The sequence below is a fragment of the Mus caroli genome, chromosome 11, assembly GCF_900094665.2.
Source record: "Mus caroli chromosome 11, CAROLI_EIJ_v1.1, whole genome shotgun sequence".
Lineage (NCBI taxonomy): Eukaryota > Metazoa > Chordata > Mammalia > Rodentia > Muridae > Mus > Mus caroli.
The window spans coordinates 50421722-50432858 of NC_034580.1; the positions used below are offsets into that span (position 1 = coordinate 50421722).

Sequence of the window (11137 nt, forward strand, 5' to 3'; positions counted from 1 at the left end):
TCTCTCTTTCCAGTGATGGCCGACTAGGCCATCTTTTGATACATATGCAGTTAGAGTCAAGAGCTCCGGGGTACTGGTTAGTTCATAATGTTGCACCTACAGGGTTGCAGGTCTCTTTAGCTCCTTGGATACTTTCTCTAGCTCCTCCATTGGGGGCCCTGTGATCCATCCAATAGCTGACTGTGAGCCAAAACAATAATTTTATAGGTTTACAGAGCTGGATGAGGGGTTACTCACAGGAGCATGGGGGACTTAAAAGCAGCCACACTGGAAAGTCTTCACCCAGTTTGGGTGATGGCTTCCCTATAGCTGCCTAGAGGGTCTTCCCTAGCTTTTTGTTGTTGTTTTTTGTTTGTTTGTTTTTTCGAGACAGGGTTTCTCTGTGTAGTCCTGGCTGTCCTGGAACTCACTCTAGACCAGGCTGGCCTTGAACTCAGAAATCTGCCTGCCTCTGCCTCCCAAGTGCTGGGATTAAAGGAGTGCGCCACCACCGCCCAGCTCCTTTCCTAGCTTTTAAACTTGAACTTTTGATCCTCCTGCCTCAGGTGTCAGAAGGTGGGATTACAATGGAAATCATTGTACTTATTTTATTCTAGATTATTGGTTTTTGGCTTTTTTTTTTCTTTTAAAGAAAAGGTCTTATGTAGCTTAAACTTCCCTTGAACTTGATATAGTAGAGGCTGACCTCGAACTTCTGATTCTCCAACCTGTACCTCCAAGTGTGATTATAGATGTGTGCTTATGTCTGGATTTATGCAGCGTGAATGCTAAGTTGGCATTCCACCAACAGAACTACTTCCCCAGGCCTGTTTTTTTTGTTTTGTTTTGTTTTGGGAGACCAGGTTTCTCTTGGCTGTCCAGAAACTCACTCTCTAGACCAGGCTGGTCTTGAACTAGAAATTTGCTTGCCTCTGCCTCCCAAGAGCAGAGATTAAAGGCGTGGGCCACCACTGCCCCGCTGTTTTTTCTTCTTGAGACATGATCTTGTGCTGTAGCCCAGGCTGACCTTGAACTCTTCACCCTTCTGCTTCTGCTTACCACCCTCAGTCACTGGGATTGCAAGCATGTACAATGCCTACAGATGATTACACCTTTGAAGGAGGGTCTTGATGTCTAAAGGACAGTAGGAAGGGCTAAACCTTCTAAGAGGTCCTGTCTAGCCTGCTAAACCTGTGCCAGTGCAGACATAGAAGGACCTTGCAGTCTGGAGTCCCCAAGGGCATCTCCTTGTCTCAGAAGATTGGCCTGTAGATTGTCAATAGTTAACTGAATCGTGTTGCCAGTGTTTAAATAACATACTAATGGGGGCCTGTGTGTGTATGCAATGGGTACCTGTGTGTGTGTGCATGTGTGTGTGTGTTATCCTTGACACTGGTGTGGCAGGGACAAAATTGAAAGCTTCCTTGGAATCTCTGTCTCTGTCTTCGGCACAGTATCCCACCAAGCCAGTCTTTTTGGTAGGTGATGAAGAGACTGAGCCCAGAGCTGGACCGCGTTTGCTGAAAACAAGCAGCAGACCTGCCCCAGCCTGCTGTGTCTAGGAGATGAAGCCGATTATCATCATAGGCATTTGTTTCTTGGTGTCACATGACAATTCTTAAGGTACTGCTGCTGTGGTTATCCAGAGGATCCTAGTAACCCAGCTAGGTCATTATACACAAGGTAAAAGCGAAGCTTTTCAGGATTCTATCCTGTTCTCAGCTCTGCTACCCATGGGGACAGTCCAGTGAAACACAGGTCACCGATTGCTTAGAGCACTTCCGCTTCTGCCCCACCACCTGCCCCTCCCCAGGCCACGCCCCAAAGGCCTACCTTGTGATGTCGCCTCTTCCTCCTAAATCGAAGCAGTTCCTTGTGTTGTCGAGACACAAAGTTGACGGCGGCATATTCCAGCAGGGCCGAGAACACGAAGAGCAGGCAAACAGCCATCCAAATGTCAATAGCTTTCACGTAGGACACCTTCAGGGAGAAAGCACAGAGGTGAGAGAAGAGGAAGATTTCCTGAAATGTTGTTGCCTGGAAGATTCCAGAAATGAGCAGTTTGTAAGTTTTAGGCTGCACACTGTTCTGAACACTGTGGTGGATTCTAATAATCCTGCTAATACCATAAACCATCCTTCCCCGAAGCAGATACTGTGCACACTACCCTCTACCAATCACTTCGCCATGTTAATTATCAGATGGACTGTGGCCAAAGCTCAGTTTACTTAATAATGGCCCCAAAGTACAAAACCAGTGATGTTGGTAACTTGGATATGACAAGAAAAGCTACAAAAGGCTTCTTTTAAGCCAAATTGTGAAGTCCTCAATTCAATACAGAAAGAAAAAGAAATTCTTTGCTGACATTGCTAAGATCTACAACTTATTTATTTATTTATTACTTATTTAATGTATATGAGTGCTCTCTTAGCATGTACACCTGCATGCCAGAAGAGAGCATCAGATCCCATTACAGATGGTTGTGAGCCACCATGTGATTGCTGGGAATTGAACTCAGGACCTCTGGAAGAGCAGCTAGTGCTCTTAACCACTGAGCCATCTCTATAGCCCCAATAACAAATTTTTATTTAAAGAAAAATTTGTTTTTTTATATTACATATATGAGTATTTTGCCCATATGTATGTGTATTACATGCATGCAATTCCTGAAGCATCCAGGAGAGGGGGCAAGATCCTGTGGAACTGGAGTTAGAGATAGTTATGTGCTACCATGTGGGTGTTGGGAATGAAAGCTGGGTCCTATAGAAAAGTAACCAGTGCTCTTAGCCACTGAGCTATCTCTCTAGTCTAAGAATAAAAATTTTTAAATGATTTACATTTAAATTATATGTCTTTGTGTGTATTTGTTTGTGAGTAGTATCTGCAGAGGCCAGATGAGTTCATCAGATCTTCTGGAGCTGGAGTTACCCAGAGTGGTGCTGGGAACTGAACTTGGGTCCTTTGCAAGAGCTGCAAGCACTCTTAGCCCTGAGCAATCTGTCCAGTCCCACAGCAGAACACATGTTCTACAAAACTATGGTATATATAGGAAAAGTATATGACATATAGGGTTTGGTACCATTCGTCATTTTATTCAACTGCCAGAGTTAGAGTGGAGGGTCCCTAGAACTTGATCCCGGAGGATAAGAGGACATTGTTGTATTGAGTGTGAATGGGGCATGTCCCGCTCTTCAGTAACTTTCCCCACTGCCCACTGCTCTCCCTGGGATATTTGGATGGAAGGAGCAGAGGAGGACAGAGGAAGCACACTGGCAGAGTATCAGGGAGAAGATGTGATGGTTACAGGAGAAACGGGGAGAGAGGGAGGCCACATCTCCATCGTCTTCAGTGTGTGAAGCAGAGCATCGTATTGAAGTCTGAGAGGATGCTGGACAGAGTATTAGTGTGAAAGAAGGCTCTTAGCAAACAGTTCTGTCAGGGCCCTTGCAAGCTGTCCCTTCACAAAACCAGTGAGTGCACTGGCAGAAATTGCTACAGTCCATTATCTGGAGCCCTGTTGATTAACTGCCAAAGGCTTGTAGCAGTCCTGTGAGAATTTATTCAAGACATGCAGTGGATGGCTGAGAGATGACTCAGGTGACTCAGTGGGAAAGGGCACTTGCCAGCAAGCCTGATGACCTGAGATCAAACCCCAGGACCCATGTGATGGAAGGAGAGAACCAATTTCCCTAAGTGGGTCTCTGACCTAATATATGCCCCATTGCTTACATGACACAGACACACAGACGCATAGTGAGTGTGCATGTGTGCACTCACAGAATTCTTTTCTTTCTTAAAAAGGATCTTGCTATGTAGACTAGGTTGGCCTGGAGCTCAGAGATCCTGCATCTATCTCTCCAGTGCTGCTGGGGTTAAAGTCATGTGGAGCCACACCCATTGAAAGCTGCTGGTGTGTTTTAATTATCACTTTTCTACTTTCCCAACCCTGAAGACCCAGTAATCCACTTCACGTTTCTGTGGCATCTGTGTCCTGAACATTCTGGAATTTCAATCTGGAATAATAATACAACATATCCTGACGGTCTTCTCCCACGTGCAGTATTTTTGAGGCACATCTTACCGTTGTGTGCAACAGCAGCAGATTATTTGCATTTAAAGATTTATTTTATATTTATGTGTATATATGTGCATGTGTTTGTGTGTGTAGATGTACATGTGTGCATGGCCTGTGGAGACCAGAAGTTCCCTCTACAGCTGAAGTCACAGATGGCTGTGCACTGCCCTGCAATGGGTGCTGGGAACCCAATGTCCATCCTTAGCAAGAGAAGGAAGTGCTCTTAAGCAGTGAGCTGTCTCCCTAGCTCCAGCAGTCTATTTTTATGGCTTAATAATATTCCATTGTATGGAGACATAGCACTGTGACTGTCTGTTGGATAGCGAGTATCAATCATTTTTGCCTTTTGGTGGAACAGAATGATGCTGTGAACCACTGTGTAGTGTGGCTGTGTGTATGGGTTTGCCCCTGGGGGGGTTGGTACTTTAATTTTCTCTGCTCCTACCCTAACCCTCCAGACCACAGTAGCCTTGACAATCAACAGCCAGAAAAACAATAATAGCCAGCCATCAGGCATCCATTGGAGAGGGCAGAGGAGTCGGAGCCGATTCGAGCCGGTTCCCAGGGCCCTGCCCTCTTCCTTTGCCCTCTCTAGCTGTTCAATTAGTGCTCCTTCCTACCACAAGCTGCCTTTATTTGACCTGATTTGGTGAGGGTCCAGTGGGAACTCTTTTCATTTGTATCTTTAAAATCTGGGGGACATTTGTCGAAAGCAATTAGTGGGATCGCTATCAGAGGCACTGAGGCAAAATAACAGGTTAATCAAAAAACTCAAGAGGGCACTGGGCACAGAGCTTAGGAGTGGGACACTCGCCTGGCAAGCTCAAGGGCCTGGGTTCTAGCCTTCCAAAGGTTAAGTGAAAAGTTCAGAAAAGTGTGCCGTGTCCTGAAATGTCACGGCAGGCTAATCTGTGAGTGCCCAGGGGCAACCCAGGACGCCCTGATCCACCCATGCTAAGCCAGCTCCCAGCAGGAGGTAAAGACCTGTCTGGCTGATACTGAAGACACACATATCACATATCCTAACAGGTGCTCTCATCTCAGAGATGGGGGACACTTACAGGGTCTGCACAGTCCATAAAATATCTCTGTCCGGTTTTCACATGGTTGCCAGGCTCAGTGAGCCCAGACCTTAGCGCCTGACATAACAGAAATCCAGGGTTCACAGACCCAGTTCAGACAAAGTACCAACAATAATCACAAGTCCTCAGGGGGTGGAGTCTGAGTTCCAAATGTCGCCCTCTTGTCTTATGTATGTAAATGCACAATTTATAAGGAGTACAAAACAAACAAGTAAACAAACAAACAAAAAACAAAAAAACCCAAACCAAAAAGTTCCAAAACAAAACCTAACACTTCCACCAGAAAACTATGACCCAGTTACAGTAAAAAAGAAAGAAAGAAAGAAAGAAAGAAAGAAGGAAGGAAGGAAAGGAAAGGAAGAAAGAAAGATGAGTTAATGAGTTGGCACCCAAGGAAACAAGATATCAGACTTACTAGAGAATTAATTATTTTATTTTTAGTTGCCCATATGCATTATGCCTGTGTATGAGTACGTGCACAAGAATCCAGAGGCATTGGCATAGGAGGGCTGGCCTCATAGGAGGTGTGTTGTGGGAGTTGGGGATTGAACTTACGTCCTCTGCAAGAGCAGTGAGTGCTTTTAATCCTTAAGTCATCCCTCTAGCCCATTATTTTATTTTATCTTTTAAAAATTAGGATATCATGTAGCTGGCATTGAGCTTGGTGTGTAGCTGAGGTTGACCTTGAACTCCTGCTGCTCCTGTCTGTCTCTGTCTCCTAAGGGCATGCATGCCACTACCAAGCTGGGCAAATAAAGATGTTAAATTAATTATCTTAAATATACTCAAGCCACTGAAAGAAAGAAACTGTGTCTAGGCAGTTTCTATATGGTGGCACCCACCTGTAGACCCAGAACTAAGGAGGCTGTGGGTGGAGGAGAACAAGGCATTCAAGGCCAGCCTGAGCTACAGAGCCAACTCTGTCTCAAACAAAAGAAAACAACAAGGAGAAACTAAAGGAAAGTTTGAGAATAGTCTCTCACCAAGCAGAACACATTAATAAAAAGGTGGAAATGATAAGGGAACCAAATGCAAACTCTGAAGTTGAAAGTAAATAGTTGAGATGAGAATTTCATTGTCAACAGTGAATGCGAGGGGGTAGAAGACAGAACTGGTGAGTGAGGGGAAGGATCAGCAGCCTAGAGATCATGAGTCAGGGCAGAGGGAGGAGAAGTGGAGTGGCAGACACTCATGAGAAACCACCAAAGCTAACACAAGATGACCACACCCTCAGAAGAGGCAAAACCAGTCAGAATATTTGACTGCCCACTTATCCTGAGCCTATCATCTATTTATTAATCACCTATTATCTATTAATCTATCAATAACCTATCACCACTCTATATAATTGTTCTATAATTTCTTCCAGATGTCTACTTTTCTTATAATCTCTCTCTCTCTCTCTATCTATCTATCACCTATTTATCATCTATAATCTATCCACTTATCTGATCTACTTATCACATATCATCTATCTACTTATCTAATCTATCACCTATTTATTATCTATAATCTATCTACTTATCTGATCTATCTATCTATCTCTCTATCTACTTATCTGATCTATCCATCTACTTATCTGATCTATCTATAATCTATCTACTTATCTGATCTATCTATCTATCTCTCTATCTACTTATCTGATCTATCCATCTACTTATCTGATCTATCTATCTATCTATCTATCTATCTATCTATCTATCCACCCACCATCTTTCTATCTGTTCTAATTTCTTTTTTGTTGCTTGGACAAATGTTCCTACCAAATGCAACTAGGGAAGGAAAAGATTTATTTGGCTGACACTCCCAGGCCACATTTCATTATTGAAGGAAATCAGGGGGAGGGACTCAGGTTCTTGAAGCAGAGACCATAGAAGAATGCTGTGTTGCTAGCTTGCTCTCTGCTCATTTGTGCTGAGCTTCCTTCCTTCCTTCCTTCCTTCCTTCCTTCCTTCCTTCCTTCCTTCCTTCCTTCCTTCCTTCCTTCCTTCCTTCCTTCCTCTCTCTTTCTTTCTCTCTTTCTCTTTCTCTCTTTCTCTTTCTCTCTTTTTCTTTTTCTCTCTTTCTCTCTCTCTTTCTTTCTTTCTTTCTTTCTCTCTCTCTCTCTCTCTCTTTCTTTCTTTCTTTCTTTCTTCTCTTTCTCTCTTTCTTCTCTTTCTTTCTTCTCTTTCTTTCTCTCTTTCTCTCTCTCTCTCTCTTTCTTTCTTTCTTTCTTCTCTTTCTTTCTTTCTTTCTTTCTTTCTTTCTTTCTTTCTTTCTTCTCTTTCTTTCTTCTCTTTCTTTCTCTCTTTCTCTCTCTCTCTCTCTCTCTTTCTTTCTTTCTTTCTTTCTTTCTTTCTTTCTTCTCTTTCTTTCTTCTCTTTCTTTCTTTCTCTCTTCAAGACAGATTTACTCTGTGTATCCCTTGCTGTCCTGGAACTCACTCTGTAGACCAGGCTGACCTTGAACTCAGAAATCCGCCTGCCTCTGCCTCCCGAGTGCTGGGATTAAAGGCGTGTGATACCACTGCCTGGCTTTTTTTTTTTTTTTTTTCCTGAGCTAGCTTTCTTATATAGCCCAGGACAAACCACAGAGGGATGGTGCTGTCCACAGTGGGCTGGGCCCTCTTACATCAATAAACAATGAAGACAATCCCTCCTAGACATACTCACAGGCCAATCTGATCTGTGCAACCCTTCAATTGAGAGTCCCTTAGGTGACTCTAGGTTGTATCAAGTTGACAGTTAGTGCTGGCTAGGAGTGTGTGTGTGTGTGTGTGTGTGTGTGTGTGTACATGTATGTATGATCTAGTCTGTCTTGTCTACATATATCATCTAACTATGCTATGTGTCTACTTATGTATCTATGTATCTATTTATCTTTGCATATAGATAAACAAAACAAACATGGCAAAGTACTAACAATTGAAGAATGTAGGTGACGATCTTGGAGTATGTGTTAGATGCTGTTCCAATGTCCTTGTATTAGAACGGAGGTAATGTGTGGCCCTGACTGGAAGCAGCACATGAATAAAGTTTTCTTGCTATTTTACAAACTGCTTGCAGCTTCTCTCCTCTTCCAATTCTTTGAAAAAGATGCCAAGACCCTAGAAACTGTGGTCCAGATAGCAACTTCCTGAAACAACACCACAGGCAGTATGTATATGTATGGTGAGACACACTGTATGCTCCCCATGTCTCAGCTAGAGATGAGAGGTGATGGAGTCTTCTCCATTCTGGGGTACAGTATTCCCCAGTGGTGCCACTCACCTTGGGTAGGGAGGCTCGGGAGCCAGAGCTCTGTGTGGTCATGGTGAGCACTGTGGTGATGCCCAGTCCCACACGAGCTGGTGCAGCATCCATGTTGATCCAGAAGGAGATCCAGGACAGGATGACGATGAGCAGGCTGGGGATGTACATCTGGATCAGGTAGTAGCCCATCTGCCGTTCCAGGTGGAATCGGGCCTCGATGCAGGTGAATTTACCTGCAAGGAATGACAACAGAGTCATGGGACGTGGCTAGGGAGTAGCAGGGATGTTAGTGTCAGCTTGGCTGGAGTCTTCGTCCAGCCCCACACTCTCTGTGTTCACAGGCAAGCGACCGAATTGTTCTGTGCTCCAGTTTCTTCCTTTAGGGCGAAGAGGTTAACGCAGTTGGTCGTCCACATCCATGGGTTCTACGTCCGTGGTTTCATCCAAAGTGCAAGTAGAATCGTTCAGAAGAAGTTCGTCTCCCCTGAACATGGACAGACTCTTCCTGCCATCACATCCCAGACGACAGGTGAACATCTGTCTCCACAGCATTTACATCAAGTTAGACATTGTCAGTTATCCTGAGATAACATATTCAGAAGGATGTGCACGGGCCACATACAAACACTGCTCCACACTATCAAGGGAACTTAAACATCTTTGGATTTAGGTATCTGAGGAGGTTCTGGAGGGAACCTCTTGAAAAATATTAAAGGAAGACAGAAATAAAAAAAATACATACTTAATATGGTTACTCCTAAAAATTACATTTACTTATTCATTTGTGGTGTGTGTGTGTGTTTGTGTGTGTGTGTGTGTGTGTGTATGCACAAGTGGGCATGTGTATACAATGGCCTTTGTGTGGAGGCCAGAGAACAACTTGTGAGAGTGAGTTTATCCTTCCACTATTTGGGTCCTGAAGATGAACCTGTGGTTGTCAGGATTGGTGGCAAGTATTTTTACCCTCTTGCCAGCCCTCATATAGTGAGTCTAATGGTTTTTGTTGGGTGAAGTGAGATGATGTTTACAAAGAGCTACGACCACCACCATCACCATCATTCACTAGTGTCATCATAATCACCATAACTACCCTTGTTAACATTACATCACCATTATCATTTAACAACACTATCAACATCATCATCATTTTAATTATCTTCAGCTCATTATCACTCCACCACCGCCACCATCACCATAATCACCACAATCACCACCGCCACCATCACCATCATCCTATTTGTTTGCTAAGAGACCGTCTAAGTGGAGTTTCCAGACTCTTCTGCTCTGGTGTCCCCAGATGTGACTTGATTCTGTTACTTCTTGGAAACCTTTTGTTTGATGACTTTTTTGAGATGTCCATATCCACACTCTAGATGTATCTTTCTTCCTAAATATTTCTCTTTCTCTTAACTCCTGGGTCTAAAAATGACTGAATCAACCCCAGCTCTGCATAAGAATCTGTGATGGCTAGTCTGATGCCAACTTGACACACAAACTAGAGTTATCCGAAAGGAGGAATTCTATAAGATCTGGCTTTCATTTTCCTCCCTCCCTCCCTCCCTCCCTCCCTCCCCTTCTTTCCTCCCTTTTGGCTTTTCTTTTTTTTAAAAGATTTTATTTATTTATTTATTTATTTATTTATTTATTTATTTATTAATTATATGTAAGTACACTGTTGCTGTCTTCAGACACTCCAGAAGAGGGAGTCAGATTTCGTTACGGATGGTCGTGAGCCACCAGGTAGTTGCTGGGATTTGAACTACAGACCTTCAGAAGAGCAGTCGGGTGCTCTTACCCACTGAGCCATCTCACCAGCCCCCCTTTTGGTTTTTCAAGATAGGGTTTCTCAGTGTAAACAGCCCTGGCTGCTGTGGACTCTCTTTGTAGATCAGGCTGGCCTCAAATTTACAGAGACCTGCCTGCCTCTGCCTCCTGAGGTGCTGGGATTAAAGGCGTGCACCACCACTGCCCAGCTTAAAGCATTTTCTTAATAAGTGATTGATGGGAGAAGGCCCAGCCCACTGTGGGCGGAACCATTCCTGAGTTGGTCCTGGGTTCTACAAGAAAGCAGCTGAGCAAGCCATGGAGCACAAGTCAGCGAGCAGTACCCTTCCATGGCCCCTGCATCAGCTCCTGCGTCCAGGTTCCTGCCTGTCTGAGTTCCCATCCTGACTTCCTTTGAGGATTAACAGTGATGTGGAAGTGTAAGACAAACAAACTCTTCACCAACCTGCTTTTTGCTCATGGTGTTTTGTTCCGGCAATAGAAAAGCTGACCAAGACAGATTCCCTTTTGTTTGTTCCTTCTTTTCTTATATGACGCATTTCCTATTCTCTACAGCAAAGTCCAAGCTGTCTACACTGTCCTGTCCAGTTTACCTCTGACCTGTCTTTCTAGCATCTTCTCTCCTTCCTTACCCTAATGGTTATTCCCTGCTGCCCTGTTTTGTCTGGAGCTTGCCTTGCCCTCACCCTCCTGAGCTTCCAGCTTGCTTTCCTTTGAGCTTGTCTTTACTGGGAGGTCCCTCTTCCTTCCCAGGAAATGCTTTTCTTCTTGTTGGGCAGTTTCTTCACAAACTGACAAAAGGTCCCTTTTCTTCCTGTGTTCTCAGTTCTACTCATGGGATCGCCTGAGCCTTTAAGCCACAGAGCAGCAGGTGAGTGACCGCCAGTCTCTCTTCTCTTCTCTTCTCTTCTCTTCTCTTCTCTTCTCTTCTCTTCTCTTCTCTTCTCTTCTCTTCTCTTCTCTTCTCTTCTCTTCTCTTCTCTTCT

General features: G+C 44.1%; 1 protein-coding gene and 1 long non-coding RNA gene across 3 annotated transcripts in view; one reads left to right on the forward strand and one right to left on the reverse strand.

Moving 5' to 3' along the window:
- LOC110304791 overlaps positions 1 to 9112 on the forward strand; it is a 14886-nt gene extending 5774 nt beyond the window's left edge. Inside the window, exon 2 of the long non-coding RNA XR_002379107.1 lies at positions 8737 to 9112. This is a non-coding gene — a long non-coding RNA (uncharacterized LOC110304791). The remainder of the gene's footprint in view (positions 1 to 8736) is intronic.
- Positions 1 to 11137, reverse strand: part of Glra1 (glycine receptor alpha 1) — a 95810-nt gene that overhangs the window by 6521 nt on the left and 78152 nt on the right. For both annotated transcript variants that reach the window (XM_021176384.2, XM_021176382.2), the window contains exons 7-8: positions 8385 to 8599; positions 1813 to 1959 (exon numbers count right to left, since the gene is read on the reverse strand). In XM_021176384.2, the coding sequence (XP_021032043.1) occupies positions 1813 to 1959; positions 8385 to 8599 (362 nt within the window). The remainder of the gene's footprint in view (positions 1 to 1812; positions 1960 to 8384; positions 8600 to 11137) is intronic.